Source organism: Chlorocebus sabaeus, chromosome 3 (genome assembly GCF_047675955.1).
Source record: "Chlorocebus sabaeus isolate Y175 chromosome 3, mChlSab1.0.hap1, whole genome shotgun sequence".
Taxonomy (NCBI): Eukaryota; Metazoa; Chordata; class Mammalia; order Primates; family Cercopithecidae; genus Chlorocebus; species Chlorocebus sabaeus.
The window spans coordinates 90,520,265-90,543,673 of record NC_132906.1 but is presented as its reverse complement, the minus strand read 5'-3'; the positions used below and the strand labels follow the sequence as shown (position 1 = coordinate 90,543,673).

General features: G+C 37.1%; 1 protein-coding gene across 4 annotated transcripts in view; it reads right to left on the bottom strand.

Annotated features, from left to right (window-relative positions):
• MYO16 (myosin XVI) overlaps positions 1 to 23,409 on the bottom strand; it is a 702,722-nt gene that overhangs the window by 399,792 nt on the left and 279,521 nt on the right. For all 4 annotated transcript variants that reach the window (XM_073014491.1, XM_073014490.1, XM_007960876.3 and 1 more), the window contains exons 6-7: positions 18,670 to 18,794; positions 6,708 to 6,833 (exon numbers count right to left, since the gene is read on the bottom strand). In XM_073014491.1, the coding sequence (XP_072870592.1) occupies positions 6,708 to 6,833; positions 18,670 to 18,794 (251 nt within the window). The remainder of the gene's footprint in view (positions 1 to 6,707; positions 6,834 to 18,669; positions 18,795 to 23,409) is intronic.

The following is a 23,409-nucleotide window of genomic DNA, read 5'->3' as shown; positions in this document are numbered from 1 at the left end:
TGAGTGTTTGGAGCCAGCACTCATTCCTTCCTAGTTGAGAAGCTAAAAATGATTGATTTAATTTAATAAAGAGGAAATTATGTTAAAGTCTCTCAGAAACTCAGCACTTGCATACCCCACTTGAATTGTATATACCTAAGTCCAATGGTGCATACTCTACATTGCAATGAGTAAATGTCTCTAACTCTGAGAACCATGTGAACTATTTCAGATATAATATTTTAAAAGTCTAATATATCACTACTTTTAGTGATTCGACTATGATTTCTATTAACCAAATGGTTCTGCTCTTATACCACAGAATAAATAATATGTCATCACTGCAGTTTTCTATATAATTTTCCTTGTGTTTCTTTTCTGAAACACTCCTCTTTCATTTCCATTCAGCAAACCTCATAATCCTCCTCTGCCTGTGTCCACCCCTCCTCAGTCTCCTTTTATGGAACTTTCCTTTTACACAGTTGTCATAGTTGTATTTGTGCGGCTATAACAGAATATCTGAGACCGGGTAATTTATAATGAACAGAAATTTATTGCTCACAGTTCTGGAGGTTGGGAAGTCTAAGATCAAAGTGCCAGCAGGCCTTAGTCTCTCTTCTTTCAAGATGCCCCATTAAACGTTGCACCCCTCCAGAGAGAAAGATCATTATATCCTCACATGGCGGAAAAGCAGGAGAGAGAAACAGTTCTGCAATTTCTTTTTATAGTTGTATTAATCCTTTCATGAAGGTGAAACCCTCATGGCCTAAACATCCCTCATTAGGCCTCACATCCCAATTTTGCTGCACTGGGGATTAACTTTGCAACACACAAATTTTGGGGGGACACATAGCAACCATTAAATACGAGGTTGTTCACAATATATTGCCTTTGGTTGAAATCCCTTTCATTTGTGCATGATTTATTTTAGTAATACATCCCAAATGCAAATTATTTCCAGTGCTAACAAGGTCCTTGCCTGTGCCCAGGTTTCTCTTGGAAATCTCCAGGATGATTTCCTGCAAGAAGCAGTGTCCAGTGGTGTGACCACTCATCTACTGTTCACACATTTATTCAGTGATCCATTGATAAAGGCAAGTATGTATTACATTAAGGCATTTATTGATTCTCTCATTAAATAAATAGTAACTTAGCCAGTATTCTGTGTTGGCTCCTGTCTGAGATACTATGATATTTTGATAAGCCAAACAAATGTTCCTGCACTCAGTTCTTACAGACTAAAAGGTGATACAGATGAATGAACTGACAACTACAGCAAGTTGTGGTAAGGCTGTGTTTGTGATATGGGATACGCAGGGTGCTTGCACAGGGACAGGAGAGGAACCGTCATATGCAAATTCCTAGCATTAGGAAAGACGGCCAGTGAAGTGACATCTCAATGTAGCTGTGCAAGGTAAAATTTAACAATTTCAGGAAGAGCAAAAATAGGCTATATGTGGTGGTGCATTCTAGAAATGGAGACACATTCAGTATAGCTTTACCCTCAGATATGATGGGGCGAGGCAGAAGAAATAAAATGTGAGACTTAAGCAGGGCCTCTGACACATGGGGACTTATAAATGGTGCTAAGGAATAAGTATTTTATTCCAACCGCAATGGAAAGGATACTGTGTTGACAAAGTGTCATTACGTCTGCCTGTGGAATGATTACTGTAGCCTCGTCATTGAGAGAAGAGTGGGGGAGGGGGACAAAAACTTGCCAGAGGCTGATGGGTTAACCCAGATATAGAGATGCTCGTGTCCTGGGCGAGGAGAGAGGCAGTGAGGAGGCACAGATTGACCGGTGATGATTATAGCTTAAATATCTCAACGCAATCCTCTGGGTAGGAGTTTGTAGGCTCAGTGTTCTGCTAGGCACGAGAGAGGAGGGAGAGGTAAGAAAATGGCAAAGGACTAGCTTTGTGATGAATAAATGACGAAACAGAGGAGCCACAGACAGGGATGGGAAAGAGAAGACGATGGCTTTTTTTTTTTAACAAGTGGTGTTAGAGGACAGAAAGAAAGAGACAGCCACTGGGTATACGCGGATGCAGAATTTGGGAGAGGAACAGAGAGGAGGCTTGGGCAGCCATGAGCATGTAAAGAGCACTTGAAGCTGAGGGCATGAGAATATTTCTCAAAACATGGCAAACATCAACTAGAGCCTAGGATGGCACATGAAGCGTGTCAATACTGCATGGCCAGAGGGGTAGGGGCATAATCAGACTGTTTTCTCCAAAGCAAAGAAGAAATAAACATGCAAAATAATTCAAGCTCTGAATATATCTTAATTTTTATATACTTGGGTAAAAATTGTATTTGAGAATAAAAATGGCTTTTTAAACATTAAGATGTATGAGTTATGCCATACAAAATACTTTGGGAAACAAAAATATTTAGATTCCAGCATTTGTACAAATATTTTCTTATCTTTGGGTGTAGTATTGCCAATTCTGTTGTAAATACTAAATACAGTAAACATATACAAGACTAGAGTGAAATTTTACTTCACGTACAACTCATGAAAGAGTTGTAAAACCAAAAGACTTATTGCTCACATAATTTATTCAGTTCCTAGTTTTTGACAAGAACAAGAATCTCTTTTGTTTTCCACTGCAAGAGTTAATATATTTATAAAAGGCAGTTTTAAAATATGTATATCATCCCACTATAAATGTAAATAATAAGTACAGTTATAGATTGTGAGCTACTTCCTTCTCCATAAAAGTAGTTACATTTATAAGGTCTTTATAAGAGTGAAATTACTGTGAATGTCTCTAAAAATGCCATTAGTCTCTCTAAAATGTTCACATTTCTAAAGCTTTTTGCCCTGAACACAGATACAATATATATTTACAGCAAATTTCTTCAGAGAGTTATAAATCTTCCATGCATATAAATTGATATTCACATAAACCTGTTTCTAAAATATAATTTCTAAAGTGCATACTAAATGATATCCTTGCAGGAGAACAATTTTTTAGAATAATTCTAGATGTCATATACTATCTTTCTTGGTGAATTAATTGAGATGCAATTTACTCAAAATCTTCTATTATCATAAATCTCTCAGTAGTTTTATCAGTCTGAGTAAAAGAAGAGTATCTTGGTTTTGATGTCTTATATTCTAAAACAAAAGCCTCATCTACACTCAGTATTTCCAATTTTGCATCTAATTCTGGGTTGGTTGCCTTTGTCTTCTGGTCACTCTGCTGGGACAATGGGCTATCACAGTGGACAACTCAAAGTCTGTTTTTCCGGAGCACGCATTTGAGTGGAGACACTACTTGACTAGGCTTAATGGAACAAAGTAGTAAAGACACATGATTTTCAGACACTTTCCTTAGTACTAAAATGTATCAGAAATAAGAAAATTAAAGGCAAGTCTAGCGAAGCAGAGGATAAAGATAATGTGTTTTAAAAACCTGCCTCATCTGCATATTGTAAATGGCCATTTCTGGAAACCTTTGAATAAGATATCTGTCTGTACCAATCTAGCCACCAGCAGTGGATCAGGACACACGTTGACTGATGATCCATACACACCCGAGGCATTCACCTTTATGATTCGCAAAAATCTGCTGAACTAAGTAAAAGTCTCCCCTTTCTATAGATGCTTATCATTCTCAATAATTGGTGGCCCCAAGGTTGGGCTCTGTGGAAAAAGAACAGTCAAGGCTTGTTGAGTTCACAGTGAGTGGTGGGGCTGGTACCCAGTGCTGGCCCTTTCTATTTCAGTGAGAAGCCCATGGAGGCCTCAAAGCAAAGCTGGCATAATGCCTGCTATAGTTTGGATGTTTGTCTGCACCAAATCTCAAGTTGAATTGCAACCCCCAGTGTTGGAAGTGTGGCCTGGTGGGGGGCGATTGGGTTATAGGGCAGATGTCTCATGGCTCAGTGCTGAGTGAGTTCTCATAAGATCTCGTTGTTTAAGTGTGTGGCATCTGCCCCCCCCCGATGCATACATCCCCCAACTCTCTTTCTGCTCCTGCTTCCACCGTGTGATGTGCCTGTTCCTGCTTCGCCTTCTGCCATGAGTCAAAGCTCCCTGAGGCCTGCCCAGAAGCCCAGCAGATACCAGTGCCATGCTTGTACAGCCTGCAGACTGTGAGCCAATGAAACCTCCTTTCTTGATAAATTACCCAGTCTCAGGAATTTATAACAATGCAAAAACTGCCAAATGCAATCCCTTAAATAAGCAGAATCAAATGCATGAGAAAATAGAAGGAAGTATAGGAAACCTTTAAAAAATGAAAGCTAGGGTGTGTGTACATTTTCGGGTCAACTGTTTTGTAGCTGGTTTTGAAACAATGAAGCAGTTGGGAAGTGTTTCTTAATTCACTTATCATGAATAAATGATGAATGTTGGAAACCTAGCTGGCACACTGCAGAGGGGGTAATAAAAACAATCTTAATTTCTTTGCATCTGACAAAGTAAACAAGGCTTCTGAACCATATTTCTCATGTAAGTTCCTGACTGTGTTTCTCTAATTTGAAAGAAGAGATTAATAAAAGGTTGGGAAGTTTTTGGAATGTGACAGGTAAAGGCAGGTGATAACACTGATAGCCACTAATTCTCTCTGCCTTATCATTCAGTGATTCCTGTGTCTTATGACTTTTGAGGGACAGGAATCTCTAGGAAGCTTTCTGAAAGAAGGGGCAATTAGATTGGGCTCACGTTCCCTCTATCACTGACGCATGGCATGTATCATGTGTGGCATATATGTTAATCATTAAAGGGTTTTCTATTGCTAAATCTAACTATATAAATTAACATTTAAAAATCCATTTTCATCACTCAAACTAATTACAGATTTTTTACCACATAATACAAATTTTATCTGGCTGATCTTGTCTCTCAATTCTTACTATATAGCATAGCTTTATTAGAAGCATAATTTCCTGGAGAGAAGCTTCCATTTCTGGCAGGGCACGGTGGCTCATGCCTGTGAATGCAACACTTTGGGAGGCCGAGGCAGGTGGATCACCTGAGGTCAGGAGTTCGAGACCAGCCTGGCCAGCATGCCAAAACGCTGTCTCCACTAAAAATAGAAAAAATTAGCCAGGTGTGGTGGTGAGTGCCTGTAGTCCCAGCTACTTGGGAGGCTGAGGCACAAGAACTGCTTGAACTCAGGAGGCGGAGGTTGCAGTGAGCTGAGATTGCACCACTGCACTACAGCCTGGGCGAAAGAGTAAGACTCCTTCATTAAAAAAAAAAAAAAAAAAAAAAAAAAAAAAAAAAGAAGGTTCTATTTCTGCAGAGCAGGATTTCTTAGGGGCCTCTGGAAGGTCTATGCCTAATTTTCATAGAGGACTCAACCTGTGAAATGGTAGGGATACTTTTTGTGTCTATGCATTTCTGAGAAAAAGGTCAGTAGCTTCATCTGATTGCTTGAGGGATAAAATTTCTGATTCTAATCAGAATTTCGGATTCTAATCAGAATCTAATTCTTTATGCCTTGGTCAGTACAGCTTCCAGGATAAGAAAATAAACATCTAGATTCTCCTTATAAGTCAGGAAACATTGATTACCTTTAGACACGCTCAACATGGAGAGCCAAAGACTGCAATAGATACTTTATAATGGAACAGTTGCAGAAACGTATACTCATTTCCCTGCTTTTCAGGCAGGTTTCATGTGAAAATAATGATACATTAATGTTCTTGTATCATTCTTTACCAAGCTTTACAAGACTTTAAGAAATTAGTGTTTTTAAAAGAAGAAACAGCTGTTTTAAAATTCGCCAACTTACACTTTTCTTCCTGCTCCTCCACGTTAATTATGACAATAACCCTGGAATAGCAAGCAACTCAAAAATAACTGGTAGAGGAGACGGTGCCACGGACGGCTCCGAAATTTAAAAGCATCGTGATGGAATATTATGAGCAAATATATTGAACCAATGGGAGAGCCTCGAAGAAACTGATACATTCCTAAAAGCACACAACCCATCAAGACTCAGTCAAGGAGAAATGAAAAGCTGGAACAGACCAGCAACAGATAAAGAGACTGAATCACCGTAGAAGCACAATTCAGGGATATTTAGTAGACCCTTAAATATATGTATTGAATACATGGATCTTTTTTTACAGGAGGTGCTGTCAAAACAATGTTCTTTTTTGTTTGAAAGAACTTCTCCATGCAATATGTTTTTTTCTAAAATACATGAAATGCAAACACTTTCAATTCTTTTGACAGTTACACTGCTGAAGTTTATGATAGATTATTTTACATAATGGTGAGTCTCTTAGAGATCTAACTTACTACAAATTTACTAGATGTGATTGTTACCCCAAAGTAATGTTCTGAAATGAACACATTAACTTAAATCTCCAAATATGCGTAAAACTAAGTTACTTGTCCTACTATTGCCATGAATAAAATATTAGCTGTAGAAAACATATAATTATTACAGATTCATGAAACTGTAAGCTTATGAAGTCTATATAATATGAAAAACATTTTAACTCCATGACAAATGTTTACAGATTTTGATTATTCAATGATTTGACTACAATATTCAGATACACAAGGAACATGTTTTTGTGTGCTCTTATATAAGCATTTTCCTTTAACCATAAAATTATTTGTTCAGTAGGAAGATACTATTAAAAGTCAAATTACAATAATGATTAGTACATAATTTAAAATCAAATCAAAATTGAATATGAAATTATTCATTAATTGTACAAAATTATTTTTAAAAGAATTCAGAAAATCACTCTACCTGGCCATATTTGGCTGCCAAATGGAGGGGAGTCCAATACTGATCATCTACTATGTTGAGGTCTCCACCATGTTCCAGGATAAGAGACACCACCTCCTTGTAGCCACTCGCACACGCCATGTGTAACTGCAGTGAAGAGACATCTTATTATCCATTTTTTTAAAAGTAGTGGTATTCATGCAGTTCACTCAGTGGTTTAAAGAGAGCTACTTAATGAAATGTTGGATCTAAAATACAGAGACCATAAAAACAAAAGAACATACATGTAATTTTATTTATTTGGTATAAGTGGGTGTAATTATCAGTCTTTGAAAGGATGCTTATGGTTATTCATTTTCCTTCTGACTCTGATAGTGTGCACTTTTTCATGTAATTCCCATCCCCCTCCGAGAGTTCCATTTCAATGCAATCTGAGTATTTTAAAATACAGAATATAATCATTGAAAAGCTTACCATTTCTTGCCCAAAGGTAAAATATTTGCTGATTAGCTCTATATTCCAGGCATTGAACTTGGTGCTATAGAAAGTCATTCAAAGAATAACTAAAAACAGGAAATGTGATCATTGTGATGCTTCTGTATGTGTAAAAGGCACAGGAACACTAAAAAGGATTAACTAATTCTGGTAGTGGCTTAAAAATCATTGTGTAGCTACCATTCTAACATTCTCCCAGTTTTTTAGTTTCTTTTTTAATTATGTTTTTGAGACAGGGTCTCTCTCTGTCACCTGGGCTGGAGTGCAGTGGTGGAATCATGTCTTACTGCAGCCTTAATCTCCGGGGCTCAAGTGATCCTTCCACCTCACCCTACTAAGTAGCTGGGAATACAGGTGCGTGCCACTAAACCCAGCTAATTTTGTTTGTTTGTTTGTTTGGTAGAGACTAGTTTTAACCATGTTGTGTGTTACACAGACTAGTCTTGAACTCCTGGGGTCAAGTAATCCATCTGACTTGGCCTCCCAAAGCGCTGGGGTTACAGGCATGAGCCACCACGTCTGGCCCCAGATTAGTTTTTTAATGGAATCTTAAGTTTAGAAATAAGGCCTTTGGAACAATAGTTTGGAGAATTTTTTACATTTTTCAGGTGAGGGAATTCCTGTTTCTAAGGTAGCAGCCTTTATTTCTATATCAACTCTCATCACACTCTAATGAGGTTACTAAGCAACTACATAATTTATTTTATAAACATAAGAATTAGGAAGAAGAAAACTATCATAAAAGAAAGAAAAAAACCTTAAAAGTAGTAAAATCAATGCCATCTTCTAGGTTTGATAGCATGGAATTTTATAGCTCTGTTCCACTGTGTTTTTATTACAAAGACAAAATTAAAGTCAAAAAGGCTTATTAAATGTGTACATTTTGATAAAATTTAACAAAAACATTTATTTTTATGCCTTTGGACCTAATCAGGCTCTTCAATCTACAGAGTGTAAATATATGTTTGTTTCTTGTAACTCAACTACATTAGAATAAATATATTCATCTAAATTAAGACACTGTTTCACATAGATTTTCCCAGGCTTGCTACATATAGAATTAATCCTATTAATATTCTAGGAAACAGTCCCAAAAATGATATATCCACAAGTATTTTAGAAAATATAATTTTATATACTTGCTATCCTAGAGAATTAATCTATTCATCTGCTTCTAAATTGATTCTACATTATTTGAATAATCAATAAATGATTGGCAGTTACTCTGTGCTATATGCAATAATCTGAATCTCAGAAGAAACTAATTTTTAGCATAAAGCGGAGTCTACAAATGGAATCAAGAATGAATCCATTTTCTGGTTAGCAATTGATACTAATGATCCCAAGTTCACAGGGCCAATCCCTGCAAGATTAGATTTGCTTTCCATAAAGCAAAAATTGGCTCTCACCATTTAGAACTTAGTCCAACCCTGGGCCAGTCATCACAAGCACAGCTAGGAAGGAAGACTAGAAGTCCTAGCTAACTCACTAGAGACTCCATCCGAAGTTTTACTACCAGTAACCTTTGTGGACGCTGGCAAGTTTACTTCTAGGTAATCCCAAAACCAAAATAAACAAACAAATGAAAACCCTAATTGAATACCTCTACTTAATCACATGAGATAACCAACTTTTCTATTTTCATAATACAATAGCAGGAGGTAAGAGCATTATCTTCAGTCTACAGGCAATCAACTTCTGAATCCGTAAGCAAACGCTAGCCCCCATGGGATATAGTTTCTCATCACTAAGAACATGTTAGACTTAGAGTTAAAAGATTTGAAAAAACAAAACAAAACAAAACAAAAAAAACCCAAAACACCAAAAATACCTATTTATGAAATGGAATTGATGCTCCTACTACTTGTCCTGACTATGACTGGAGGATACCAGGTGCCCAAATGTAAGTGTTGATCACTACCGCATCTCAGAACATTCCTCTCCTGCTACTTTAAGGGTCTTGTGAGAAACACGGAGATGGTGATCATTTCTGCCGTGAACCAGCAGCAGCGTATTTGCAAACACAGTTCCCACAAAAATTACAATTTGGAAACCACCTATGTAGCTACAAAGCAGGACAGGTGGTTGGAGAGGCTTCTAAAACATTAGGTATAAAAGCTGTGAGTTATTTCTTCTAATCTTTACCATCTGTGATATGATTGTTGCCCTTATTTTGCAGATGGAGAAGCAGTGGTTTAGCATTTAGGTAACTGACCCAAGGAAGAAGCATGGTCACTGAGATCTGAGGCCATGCTCTGCAGCCTCCAGCACTCAGACTTGAAACAGCACAGAAGAGTGGACACGCAGTCACACAGTGAAGTCAAGCCACGAGGATAACACTACCATACTGAGGCTCCTAATACATCTTGCATTCACACCATCATTTTTGTATGTTAATATAATTTTTTTCTTCTTTCTGTAAATCACTTCTATGTCCCTCACCCTTCCACATACTAATTTTATATTAACATTTAGTCTCTGGATGATACACAATATCTATATGCTTGCTTCAGCTTTCCCATGGCTCTCCATCAGTGCAGGCACAGTCTTGTTTGGTGAATGTGGCATATTGCCTCCTGGTGTGCTTTGCAAAACCATCACCAAGTCTTAGTGCTTTCCCAGCTATGAAAGCACAGGAGAATCCCAGGCTCCACATTTGGGAGACTGAGTCTACTCTAGAAGGGATCTCCTCTAAAACTGCCCCCCAACACACACATATTCAGTGTGACGTAGGCCTGGGAAAGACAGACAACAGGGTCATTCAGTCATTAGAACATCTTCTCTTTTTATGATCCCATATAAGTTTTCACTGCATCAGGTCAAAGCCCCCAGCACTGTGCCCATTTCCTATTACAGCATCTCAGTCTTTGACAGCCTGTTCATTTACTGATAGTGTTAATCGCTAGAAAACATGCTATACCAATGATTTCTGAAATTTGAGATTTTCCATTTATTTTCCCAAATAAAAGACAGTTCTGATATTTGAAAAATAGTACCTCAACCCAATATTTATAGAAATTAAAATAAGTAGCATTATCATTGTTTTCAGTGTTGGTTCTCAGCTGAATCAATCGCTCTGGACAGGGTTTAAGGCAGCACAGAGCCAATGTCCACAGATTAAATACCAAGAGGGCCCTGCCTGGGTTTTAAGAGCAACACATTCTTGGGCCCTTTCAAGCATGTATTCGAGTAAAATCCAGAAAGCTTTTTCTAACTTTAAATTACTTTTTATTTATTTTTCAGAGTTTAAAATATGTAAAATATAAAAAGACATTAAAGATACTGACAATTGGACTTTCTGGATAAATGCTTTGCTTTTCAGATTCTGGTGACTTCTTTCTATTTGACGATGCAACTCCCTTTATAAAAGCAGGACCCTCAAACAACTGAATAACAAGAAAACAAATAACCCAGTTTAAAAATGGCCCAAGGACTTGAACAGACACTTGTCGAAAGAAGATATATAATTGGCTAATGGGCTGACGCAAAAATGCTCAGCATTACTCAACATTAGGGAGCTGCAAATTAAAACCACAATGAAATATCACCACATACCTGTTCGGATGGCTGTTTTAAAAGATGACAAGTAAGTGTTGGCAAGGATGCAGAGAAAGGGGAATATCTGTATGTTACTGGTAGAAATGTAAGTTAGTATAACCATTATAGAAAATGGTATAGATGTTTCTCAAAAAACTAAAAATACAGCTACCTTATGATCCGGAAGCCCCACTCCAGGATATATCCTAACAAATGGAAGTCACTATGTCATAGGGATATTCATACTCCCATGCTCACTGCAGCACTATTCGTAACAGCCAAGTTCAGTGTTCATCAAGAGGTAAATACATAAAAATGTAGTATATATACGTAATGGAATACTATTCACTCTTCAAAAAGAAAGAAACCCTGCCATTTGAAGCAATGTGGATGAAACTGAAGTCCATTATGTTAAGTGAAATAAGTCAGGCACAGAAAGACAAATACTGCATGATCTCGCTTCTATGTGAAATCTAAATCAGTAAAACTCATAAAAGTAGAGAGAAGAATGATGGTTGCCAGGGACTAGGGGAGGGGAAGAGAGAAAATGAAGAGTTGTTGGTCAAAGGGTGCAAAGTTTCAACTAGACAAGAGAAATATGTTTTGAGATCCATTGCAAAGCAGGATGACTACTGTCAATAAAAAATGTATTATACATTTTAAAACAACTAAGAATACATTTCAAATGTCTCAACAAAAAAGAAAAGCAGTGGATAGGTTAACTTAGTGTGATTTAACCATTTCACACTGTATACATATATCAAAACACCACATTGTACCCCATAAATGCATATAAGTATTATTTGTCAATTTAAAATCATATTAAATAAAATTAGAATCACTGTGTACCTAGCAATTTATTTTATTCAAATATAGTTCATATTTTCCATGCTGTTGAATGTTTGGATCCCTTAAAAGCTAACTTTGATGGAGAGCTCACTGTGTACGAACTAGACAATAAGCTGAGTGATTTACACGCACGGCCTCCTTGGGCCTGGTTATCTTACAATGTGGCACTCTTATTATTCCAGCTTAAAATATGAGAAGATGATAACTCCGAGTTTAAGAAGCTAGCACAAGTCACAGCTTGGAAGTGATGGAGACTTCCAGGATGAGCACCGAGTTGGGTCTCTCTGGCCTCTTTATCATGGTGCTGTTGGGCTTCTAAATCCTAGATTTTTAGAAAAGCATAGTATACAATTATACAGACACATTTCATTGACTGGGCTAATTCCTAATTGTTGGATATTTATGTAATTACCATTTTTATATTGCTTTTAAAAACTATTTTGTTGGTGATTATTATATATGTTCATAGTGATTTCCTTCTGATATATCCTGATTCTAAAATAATGAGCATTTTTTCAAGTTCATGTGGCATGTTGCCATGCAGAGTTCTAGAATGTACCAATTTACCCACAGTCCAGCAGTGTGTGAAAGAATCCATTTGCACAGACCCTTAGCTTTTCTGGCTTTCATTATTATTTATTTCTAAAATGATTTCAAATAATTTGCATTTACTTAACTCCCAACAGTGGTCCTCTTGTCATATACATAGGCTAGTTGGATATTTTTCTTTTGTGAATTGATTCTTATTATTGCTTATTTTCCAGAGAGAGGTGGGTTTTTTTTATTAATTTCTACGAACTCTGCAATTTTGAAATTTTGAAATTTTGGGAAAACTGTTGCAAATATTACTCTCAGAAAATTACCTGTTGCCTCTTAATTTTGCTTACTCTTTAATGCAAAACATCAATTACAATTTCTGACATAATCAAAGATAACATTCCTGTGTTTTTTCATCATATTTGTACATTGTAATCATCTTTGCCAGAGGCTTAAGTCTTTTCCACATGTATAACTTGGAAAATATCTGTCATTTTTAATTATCTTACCCTTTTATTTGTGCATCTGATTTTTTACTAATCTGTATGTAAAACGTTAATTATTATTATATATTCCCAATGAATCTGTTCTTATTGAAGCTCTGTGACTCCTGCCACTCTGAAGCTTGAAGATTATGCTGAGGCTAATGCTATATTTTAATAAAAACTATGTTAGGAAGAAATGAAAACTAATCTTGAGGACAATTCAAATACCTCCTAGGTTCAGTCATGATTGTTGGCCAATAATTTCAGGTCTTCTTCATCCATTGCATCATAACACTAACACAGGACTTTTACTATCTCAGCTTTGACAGAAGTATGAAAATACTATAAATCATATCCCAAAGTGAGACTACATATGTAGATTGCAAAATAGTTGCCCTAAACCTTCTCAGATGATTTTTGAACTCTACCTCGAGACTGAGGGCTCAGTAGGTCAGAAATAAAAGACAAAATGAGACAAAGTGTTGAACAATTATTAAAGAGCACTCTCAGTGTGTTAGGAGTGCACTTCCCCTTTCCACTGTGTGTAGATGGTGGTGTCAGGGTGGATGTGAGTAACTCCGAATTGTATGGCAGAGAAAGGCTGTAGATACCACTCTGAGAAGCTACATATCCTGAGTAGTCTGATGGACATAAAATAAACTGGTTTTGATTCGTGCAGGCACAAAGTAAATGGCAAGAGATGGGCTGGTTTACCCATGAAGCTGTGGTCATTTCTGGTTCTATTTTAGGAGGTGCCTCATGGAGCAAGCACAGCTTAACTGAGGGAATCTGGAGTGTCCCCAAATTCCCGAAAGCCAAGTGAGCACAAAGGACCATTTGGAAGAGTGCAATATTGACTTTTAATATTATGATGACTATATTTCAACATAATTTATTTTCTATGCCCCATTTGTTATTACATTTTAAAAATTATTTTGAAAGGTGATCCATGGGCTACACCCAAGGGTCACTGGGAAGTATGGCACAAAAATTCGACAACTCCTGACTTAAGTTGAGAGTTTTAATTGTAATATGGGATTGGACACTTTAATTTGAGGTTGGTTTATGACATAAAGTGACCACAGAAGTTGTATTCTTTAAAAATGACCATAAAATCAATGGCTGTCTCCAGCTGTAAGTAAGGGATGAACCAGCATTACCGAAATAAAGGTGACAAAAATAAAATTGCTTGATACCTGCATCTCCCGAATAATTCTTTCCTAACAAGGCAAATAAATAAGCCTCAAGGCCAGATGTGATATATCAAATTATGTGCTAACACAGTAAACAATAAAACAATGTCTTCATAATATATATGCTAGTTATCACATTAATATTTTCAAAGACTATATTCTCAAACTGACAAATTCATTTTCATAGACTCTGTAGCATGGTGTTTATTAAAATTGTATCGTTTTCTGAGGCTCCTATTTACTTTAACAAGAAGATAATGTAAACTAAAAGATCCCTTTTAAAAAGAGATATGTTATGTTTGGTTATTTTGCTGCAATTCTAATAAAGGAGGTAAAGTCAACTCCAAACCTGTCCTATTAGAAGTTTATTCCCATTGAACCTTTTGTTGTTAGTTTCTTCTCTTTTGCACATAACAATTTAACAGTGTGAAAAATTATGCTTAATTTTGAACCACAACTGACATTCCAACTCAGGTTTAGAAATCAATCTGTGAACAAAAGTGTCGTCTTCTCCTTGTCGCCATAATAGATAAATACACTATATAGCTTACAGAAAAGAAAACACAAGGAAATGACAGTTATTAACATACACAGACTAACCAATTCAGACATGTGAATCAAACCAAACCACTGGCTGTTAAATGCTGTAATTTTCATTCTAGTCTTTTATTCATTGTTACTTTCTTGTTAAAAGCTCAAAAATGATGACCACAAGATTTGGTTATTTTAGAACAATTATTTGCAACATTTATGCTCTCTGTTCAATAAAAACAAGGTCACAAGGAAAGTCAAAATTGAAAATGCTTGAAAATCATAGCAATTTATTGCTCTGTATTGATTGTTTCAATAGCTTCTCTACTGAAGTGTGTATGCTCTTTTATTTAGCAGTGGTTGAAGTATGCATTTTGTTTTTACTTAGCAGTGTTTTTTTAAAAAAAAATATGAAGTTGTAATATATTCTACCATACAAAGAAACAAAGGCTCTATTGTATTTCTATTATGTGTTAGGCATTAATTCATTACATGTAATAAATAATTAATTAAACAACTCACACCAATCAGACTTTTGACCCTACTAGTCCACTGAAACTGTCCTCCAAGAGAAAGTCAATGACCTCCAAGTTACTAAGTCCAATACCCAATTCACATTTCCCATTTAACTGACCACTCAGCAGTATTTACTAGTCTATCATTCTTCCCTCTTCCTCAAACTTTTCATTTGGCTCCGAGGACATTTTGTCCTCTTGGTTTTCTACCTTCCTTACTGCTTGCTCTTTCTCATCTCCTTTCTGGAGCCTCCTCTTCTTCATCTCCATGGCTTGGTCCCAAATTTCTTTCCTTCTGCATATAAGTAGTGACTTCATCCAGTATCAAAACTTTCAATATCACATATATGCTAATGTTCTCCAAATTCTTTCTTTCATCTAGAGATCTGAATTCCAGACTCCAATGTCCAACCACAAATCCAACAGCTCCATTAAGATGGCTAAGAGGCACTTTAAACTTAGTATCTCCAGAACTGATGTGATCTTTCCTGCTTTAGGTTTGTGTCTTCTTCAGCCTCATCTCATTTGATGCCATCTCCATCACACTGGTAGTTTAAGCTAAAAATGCTTAGAGTCATTCTAAAGCCTTCACTTTATCTCACACAACACACTTATTAGGAGGTCTAATTGCACTACAATTCTACCCCTGTTGTCTGAGCTACATCACTGATTGCCTAGATTACTGGAAAAGCCTCCTAAACAAACTCTCAGGTTCGCCCCTGTCCTTTTCAGTCAGTTCTTTTAAGTTCTAGGGTACATGTGCACAATGTGCAGGTTTGTTACATATGTATCCATGTGCCATATTGGTGTGCTGCACCCATTAACTCGTCATTTACAGTAGGTATATCTCCTAATGCTATCCCTCCCCCCACCCCCCTCCCCACAATAGGACCCGGTGTGTGATGTTCCCCTTCCTGTGTCCAAGTGATCTCACTGTTCAATTCCCACCTATGAGTGAGAACATGCAGTGTTTGGTTTTCTGTTCTTGCGAGTTTGCTGAGAATGATGGTTTCCAACTGCATCCATGTCCCTACAAAGGACATGAACTCATCCTTTTTTACAGTTGCATAGTATTCCATGGTGTATATGTGCCACATTTTCTTAATCCAGTCTGTCACTGATGGACATTTGGGTTGATTCCAAGTCTTTGCTATTGTGAATAGTGCCGCAATAAACATATGTGTGCATGTGTCTTTATAGAAGGATGTTCAGTCAGTTCTTAACACAACAGCCAGAGTAGGTGATCCTTTTAAAATGGAGCAGGCTCATGCCCCTCCTCTCTTCTGAACTTCCCACTATCTTCCCAACCCATGCAGAGTCATAGCTGTGGTCCTCATATAGGCCCATAAAAGCTTGTGTGATCTGGTCCCAGCACCTCTCCTTCCTTGCTGACACTGCTTCAGCCATACGGGCTCCTTGCTGTTTCTCAGGCACACCACACTCGCCCCTGACACTGTAGGAGTTTGTGGTTTGCCCTTCTCACTCTCAGCCTGGAACACTCTCCCTCCACAGCCCCACTGTGCTCTCTCTTCTTTGAAGTCATTATTGAAAACACCCTTGTTGGTTAGATCTTTCCTGTCTATCCATCCAAGATGGCAACAATATGACCAACATGTCCCTGTGTTGTTTTTTCCCTTGCATTTATTGCTAGGATCCTATATATTTAGCTCATTTATAGTGTCTAGTACCCATTTTCCCAACTGAAATGTGGATCCATGACAAAAGAATTTTGGTCACTATTGTTTTGTTCATAGCATGTGGCCAGTTACATTTCTTCATTAATTCTGAACGCTTTTGCTGTTTGAATGCATTATTTTTCAAAACATGCTAAATATGCTCTGCTTTCTTTTCTTATGAAAGAGTTACCTTGCTATAGTCTTCTAAAGTTTACAAATTTGTAAATATCAATTTTGGAAGACAAAATTTAGGAAAGCATAATTTAAAAATTTTAGAAGCTGGCCAGGTGCGGTGACTCACACCTGTAATCCCAGCACTTTGGGAGGCTGAGGGGGTCATCTCACGTGGTCAGGAGATCAAGACAATCCTGGCCAACATGGTGAAACCCCGTCTCTAATAAAAATACAAAAATGTAGCTGGGCATGGCGGCATGCGCCTGTAGTCTCAGCTACTCAGGAGGCTGAGGCAGGAGAATCACTTGGACATGAGAATCACTTGAATCTGGGAGGTGGAGGTTGCAGTGAGCCAAGATCATGCCACTGCACTCCAACCTGGGCGACAGAACAAGACTCCGAAAAAAAAAAAAGAAGGAAGGAAGGAAGGAAGAAAAGAGAGAGAAAATTTTAGAAGCTTTTACAATTATAACATTTTAAAGTTAGAGTTTTCTAAATTTTATTTTCCAGAATCAATACTTACATATTTATAAACTTTAGGAGACTATAACAATGTAACTCTAAGTCATAAGAAAACAACACATTTTTAGAATGTGACCATCTAGAGGTAACAGTCACTTAATCTGCATTTAATAAATGTAAAAAATGTATTAGATCTCAAGGAAACTTTTCAGACAACAAAACTTTTATCTATTTAGTTAAATCACTTTCCTTATCAACTGTCTTCAACCTCACACCATATTTTCTTCATGGGAGAAATGAATCACTTATTTGAAGCATTTCTATGCAATTCACACTTCAGAATTCCGAACTCCCTTCTCCTATTCTAGTTTACTTTCTCTCAAAAATTTTTCCACTGGGTATTACATTTCTTTCTGTCATCATTAATTGTAACTCACAGTAACCCAGGTAAGTTTTACAGGTCACTAGGGCAAAATGTTCTTATTTTGGTGATTAGACATCAAGTATATACAAATTTATCCAAATTTAGTTGATCTTTTAATAATTTACTGCAACGGTGCTTGAGAGCAATAAAAAGTAATGACAGGAGTTTGCTTGAATTTAGAAATTCACTCACCAAAGTCATTCATAGTTTGTTTCACTGAACACTAAAATAAAAGCACTGAACACTAAAATAAGTTACATTTCAAAACCAACATGGACTAAGTAATGCATACAATTATTTTAAATTTGTAGGAAAAACATACATAGGAGGAAGGCTTGAAGAAAATATACCAACCTAGAGACACTGGTTTCCCTGGGTAGTGGCATAAGTATTTTGCATTTTTTCCTTCTAGCTTTTATTTTAGGATCAGTGGGATACATGTGCATGTTGTTACATGGGTAAATTGCGTGTTGTAGGGGCTTGATATACAGATTTTTTCATTACGCAGGTAATGAGCATAGTACCCCTTAGGTGGTGTGTCGTCCTCACCCTCCTCCCACTCTCCACCCTGAAGTGGGCCCTGGTGTCCCATTTCCTTCTTTGTATCCATGTGGACTCAGTGTTCAGTTCCCACTTATGAGTGAGAAAATGTGATATTTGGTTTTCTGTTCTTACGTTAATTCTCTTAGGTAATGGCCTTTAGCTGCATTCATGTGGCTATGAAGGACATGGCTTTGTTCTTTTTACAGCTGTGTAGTATTCCATGGTGTATATGTATGATGTTTTCTGTATCCTTCCACCTTGATGGACACCTAGGTTGATTCCATGTCTTTGCTATTATAAACAGCATTGGGATGAACATATGCATGCATGTGTCTATGGTAGAATGATTTATATTCTTTGGATAGATACACAACAATGCAACTGCTGGGTCTGCATTTTCTTCTTTGCCTACTTACGTGTTTTCCAAAATTTCTACAACTGACATGTATTACTTTTATGATCACAACAATTATTTAAAGGTTAATTGTAATGACTTCTATGTTTTATAAATCAACTTAAATTCTCTCTTTAAACAGTTTCTGAGTCAAATATATGAACTTACCAGGGTTACTCCTTCATCATTTTTCTCATTGACATTTCCTCCAGATGATAAGAAGTGTTTGACATCTGTTAACATGCTCATGGGTCTCTGAAGCTTCATCTGGCACAGTGAGGTCAAATCCACTCCTGTGGGGAGAAAGAGCCTTTCAACCAGAATGGACAGGTAGTTCTCAGTTCCTGGGGGTCAAAGCCTAGCTTTATCATCTATTCTTTCAACATGTTCTTCTTTGAAGCTCCTCTTCTACTTTGAACACTCATTCAAAGAACTGATTGTTTATCTTTGCACATATTGTATTTCCAACTATAGTCTTGAAAAAATATAAAATTATCCCTTGTTATGTCCTAAAGTATGATATGATGCCTTATAATGGCAGGTTTTCAATTAATATCTGTTTTAATATAAATCATCAACATACATTACTCCAAGTATTTTAAAGTACTTAAATGGAAACAACAAAGACACAGTTTTTGATCTCTATGATTTTTCTGGCCAAAATAGTTGCTTCTAAAAGCAATCTAATATCCTGGACTAGAAGAAAAGACTTTAGGCTGGGCACAGTGGGTCACACCTGATCCCAGAACTTTAGGAGACCAAGGTGGGCAGATCACCTGAGGTCAGGAATTGAAGACCAGCCTGGACAACATAGTGAAATCCCGTCTCTACTAAAAGTACAAAAACTAGCTGGGTGTGGTGGCGAGCACCTATAATCCCAGCTACCCGAGAGGCTGAGGCAGAAGAATCACTTGAACCCAGGAGGTGGAGGTTGCAGTGAGCCAAGATTGCACCATTGCACTCCAGCCTGGGCACCAAGAGCAAAACTCCATTTCAAAAAAAAAAAAAAAAAAAAAAAAAAAAAAAAGACGTTAGTCTAAAAACTGGAAAACTGTGAATAAAGTCTTTAGTTTAGTACCGTTAATATTGTCCCAATGTTAACTTTTTAGTTTTGATAAATGTACCATGACTATGTAAGTGTTCACATTAGGGGAAGCTCTGTGAAGGGCATTTGGGAACTCTGTGCTATCTTTAGACTTTCTTGTAATCTAAAATGACTTTAAAATAAGTTTTTAAAAAGATGCATCCATTGAACATTTAATGACTACTAATGTTAATAAAGATAACTAACATTGAGTGTAGAATCCATAGTCTGACTTCACCCAGGTGGGGAAGTGGTGCACAGAAAGCTCAGGTCTGCTGAATTCCTGCCTATACCTCTATTCAGCATATATTTTAACCTGAAATATCATGATGTATCATCTCTGTGGTAGCTGTGTCTCTTCACTGATGTGTCTCCTATTCCTAGCATTGGTTCCTGAACAAAATAGGTATCTGCTAAGGAGAACTAATTCATCTTCTTCCAAGGGAAAAATGATAATGATGGTGATACCTCCCTCATAGCAAATGTTTGCTATGAACAAGCCACTCTTCTGAGCACTTTTCTCTTATGTGATTGCATCCGGGCAGCAAACATCAAGAGAAAGCCTAGCACAGTGGACCCAAGAATAAACCTCGGATTGATGCTCCTGAACGTGCCTATCTGTAGTTTCCTTCCTCAGGTTGACTCTGCGAAAGTTATTTAACCTATGTGGGCTTCAATGTGCTTAGTCCCTCAGATAATAGTTCATTCTTTTAAGATGTAGCTCTATAGCAGAAACCACATCAAGCGTGTTGCATATCTGGTATCATTTTTCCCCCTGGGGCACTTCAACTCTGCCTCATGCTACAGCTCCTTCTCCGAACCTGGATGGGCAATAGAGAAGAGGCGCTCTGGACTCAACCTGCTTGGGTGTTAGTGCTGTATCAATGACTACTTGTGCCAACGTGGGCAAGTAACTTATCCTCTGCCTCTGTTTCTTCAACTGCAAAATGGTGTTGGTAGTATGTGATTAGTCCGTTGCTTGAGAATGAGTTAAAACACATAAAACTTATAACACGTATTTAGCTTTCAGAAAGCACTAAATAAAAGTGATCTGTGATTATTAGTCAGCTTTCTGACATGTGTTTTTCATACCTGTCATTTAGGTGTGTCATATATTATCGTTTGGTCATTTAGGAAGCATGGAGTAACAAAACAGAGTAAAGCAAAATGCAGTATTTGAATAATGTATCTCGTTTCAAATATTCTGTTCAAAGCTAGTCCATTTTAGTAGAAACAAGAAATAGAAACACCCGTGACCATTCCTCAGCTTCTGAATCATGGACATGCCATTTTAGAACTAACATTTCCCTTATAGAGTCATTTGAGGTCTGTTATGAACCAGCTAAAACTGTCACTTATTCTGACTTTCAGGATTATGAAATTTCATGTGTGATTTTATTTTGGCAAATATCATTTCTCAGATGTCAGCCTTCAATTTTGCATGCTAAAGTAGCAGAAGAATCTGATAGTCACTCTAAAGTTACTTTGTTAACTTTTAGGATGTTACAATGTCTACTAAAGTTGTATGTATCTTTTATATAATTATGTATTTAAAAGGGAGTGATAAAAACACAAGATTAAAGACAAGTAACAAATTAAAACAGAGATAAGACATCACTCACTGCAGACTCATTATATTAAGAGAAAAAAATCTATTTCTGGTCCCTGTTGTGAAGATATCACAGGGGAATATTATTACATTGTATCCTAATGTTTGAAAACTTAATTTTGAATTAGATATGATGCCAATTAAAATGTGAATTTTAGATTTCTTTTTTTTGTATATTCAGGAAAGTAGTCCAGATCACTTTTGGTTAATACAACACAACAGAAACTCCCCCTCTTGGTTGTCAAATTTCTTTAATGCTCCTGGATAAAACCAACCAAGATGGATAGAGCCCATAAGTCTATTTTGTAATGGACAATGGGTCCATTCTCATTTTCTGTACAAAATGTAGATTTTCATACTGTTTTTCTAAAATAAGTCAATGGAAGATCTGTTTAGATTTATTATTTTGAAAGAAATTTAGTAATTTATTTTAATATAAGAATTAAGAAACAAAATAATTTACCTGAAATCCACACGTTATTACTTGTGATATTATTACCACCTGGTTTAATCTGATAATAGCACTGGCTTCTTGTGCAAAACTGAAATTACATCAACAACCCAAGTCAATCTGAACCCTAACTTAACTTTCCTTAACCGTCCCTCTTAAGGTAATAATTGTTTTTGTAAGAATTCAACTTTTCCTTTTCTCTGTTGATATTAGGGCTACTCTTTGCTGCTATTATGATGGTTTTATGACCATGATGAACTGCACAGCTGTGGGCTCTCCCGAGTTGTGGGAGGATCTGCACCTCCTCTCTTCTGTGGCTTTTCCAATCTTCTTACCTTCACTTATGCTACTCCCTGTGCCTGGGTCAGACCACTCTGCTTGGTCTCCCTGCGGTAACCCAGCCCCTCACCTTCAGCTTAGTGTAGGTGACACCTCTGTGATGCCTTCTGTACTACTTGTAAGGAAAATCATATCCTTCCTCCTTGGTGTTTTTATAAGATCTGCATATGCCTTATTTTTATTCATTATCATATGCCATTGTGTCATCATTTGGTCATACATAAAACATCATCTTTGCCCTCAAAAAGGAAACAAAGCTAAACAGGCATTTGCAATTCACTATAATATGCCCTATCTCATGATTTTAGCATGGGATCCTCTAAGCTCATAGAACTGCCGCTAACCCAAATTTTTATCTTCATAGTAAGTGTTCTAAGAGACGCACGGAAGTAAAAGAGTTGAGCAGACAAATAAAGTAGTTCCAGCAAAGAGAAATAAACAGAAAGGGTGCTGCTACCCTCCACCCATTCCCTTCTCCCAGCCCTAATAGCAGGCATGACTTGTGACCATCTTACATAGTCATGGGAACTGTAACCCCAAAATCAAAATGCATGATTTTGAAGAGGCTGGTGCAGGGAGAGCATTTCAAATAAACTGCCTTAAACTAAAAAAAACACATGATATTCGTGAACTGATTCACCCAGGAGTCCTCTGAAAAATGAACGGGGAAGATTAAGACTGGGGGCAAGAAGACCAGTTTTGGAAGCTACTGTAGTAATCCAAAATAGAAAGACCAGCATGTTAATTAAAGCAGTGACAGCATGATTTGTGATCTGGGTGGACATATTAGAAAGATAGCAAATAAGTAGAATCTGTAAGAATTGGTGACAATCAGACATGACGATATGGAAGAGAAGTGATGTTCCTGGTGATAATGGCCAAATATGAAATACAGACAGTGAAAGGACAATAATACATTCCATAGAGACATGTTATTTCAAACTATCTGACACTCAAGTCAAGATACTTAATAAAACTGCATATACAGGAATGAAGGTCTTGAAAGATAATTAAGCTACAGGGATATTCTTGAGAACCAGCAAGTGGTAACAACACAAGCAAAAGGCTGAGATAACCCAGCAACAGCATTGGGGAAGATGGAAGATTGTCAAAGACAAAGCCCCAGGAGGGACCAACATTTAGCAATCTGGACAGACACGGGAAACACTCAAAAGAAACCTAAATAGAAGCTCGAAGACAGGAAGGAAAACCATGGGAAGATGGCAGGAGAGAGAATGCTCCTAAGAGAGTGTCACCAAAGTCATCGAATGTCAAAGACAGATAAGGTAATAAAAAAGGAAAGAAAGCTATCACTGAGTAGAAAACTAAGGAAGGTAATCACAATTGTTCCAAGGGCATTTCTAATGGGTTTGCAGGTTTAGAAACTGAACTTCAGTGGGCTGAACCACAGGAAAGTAGGAACTC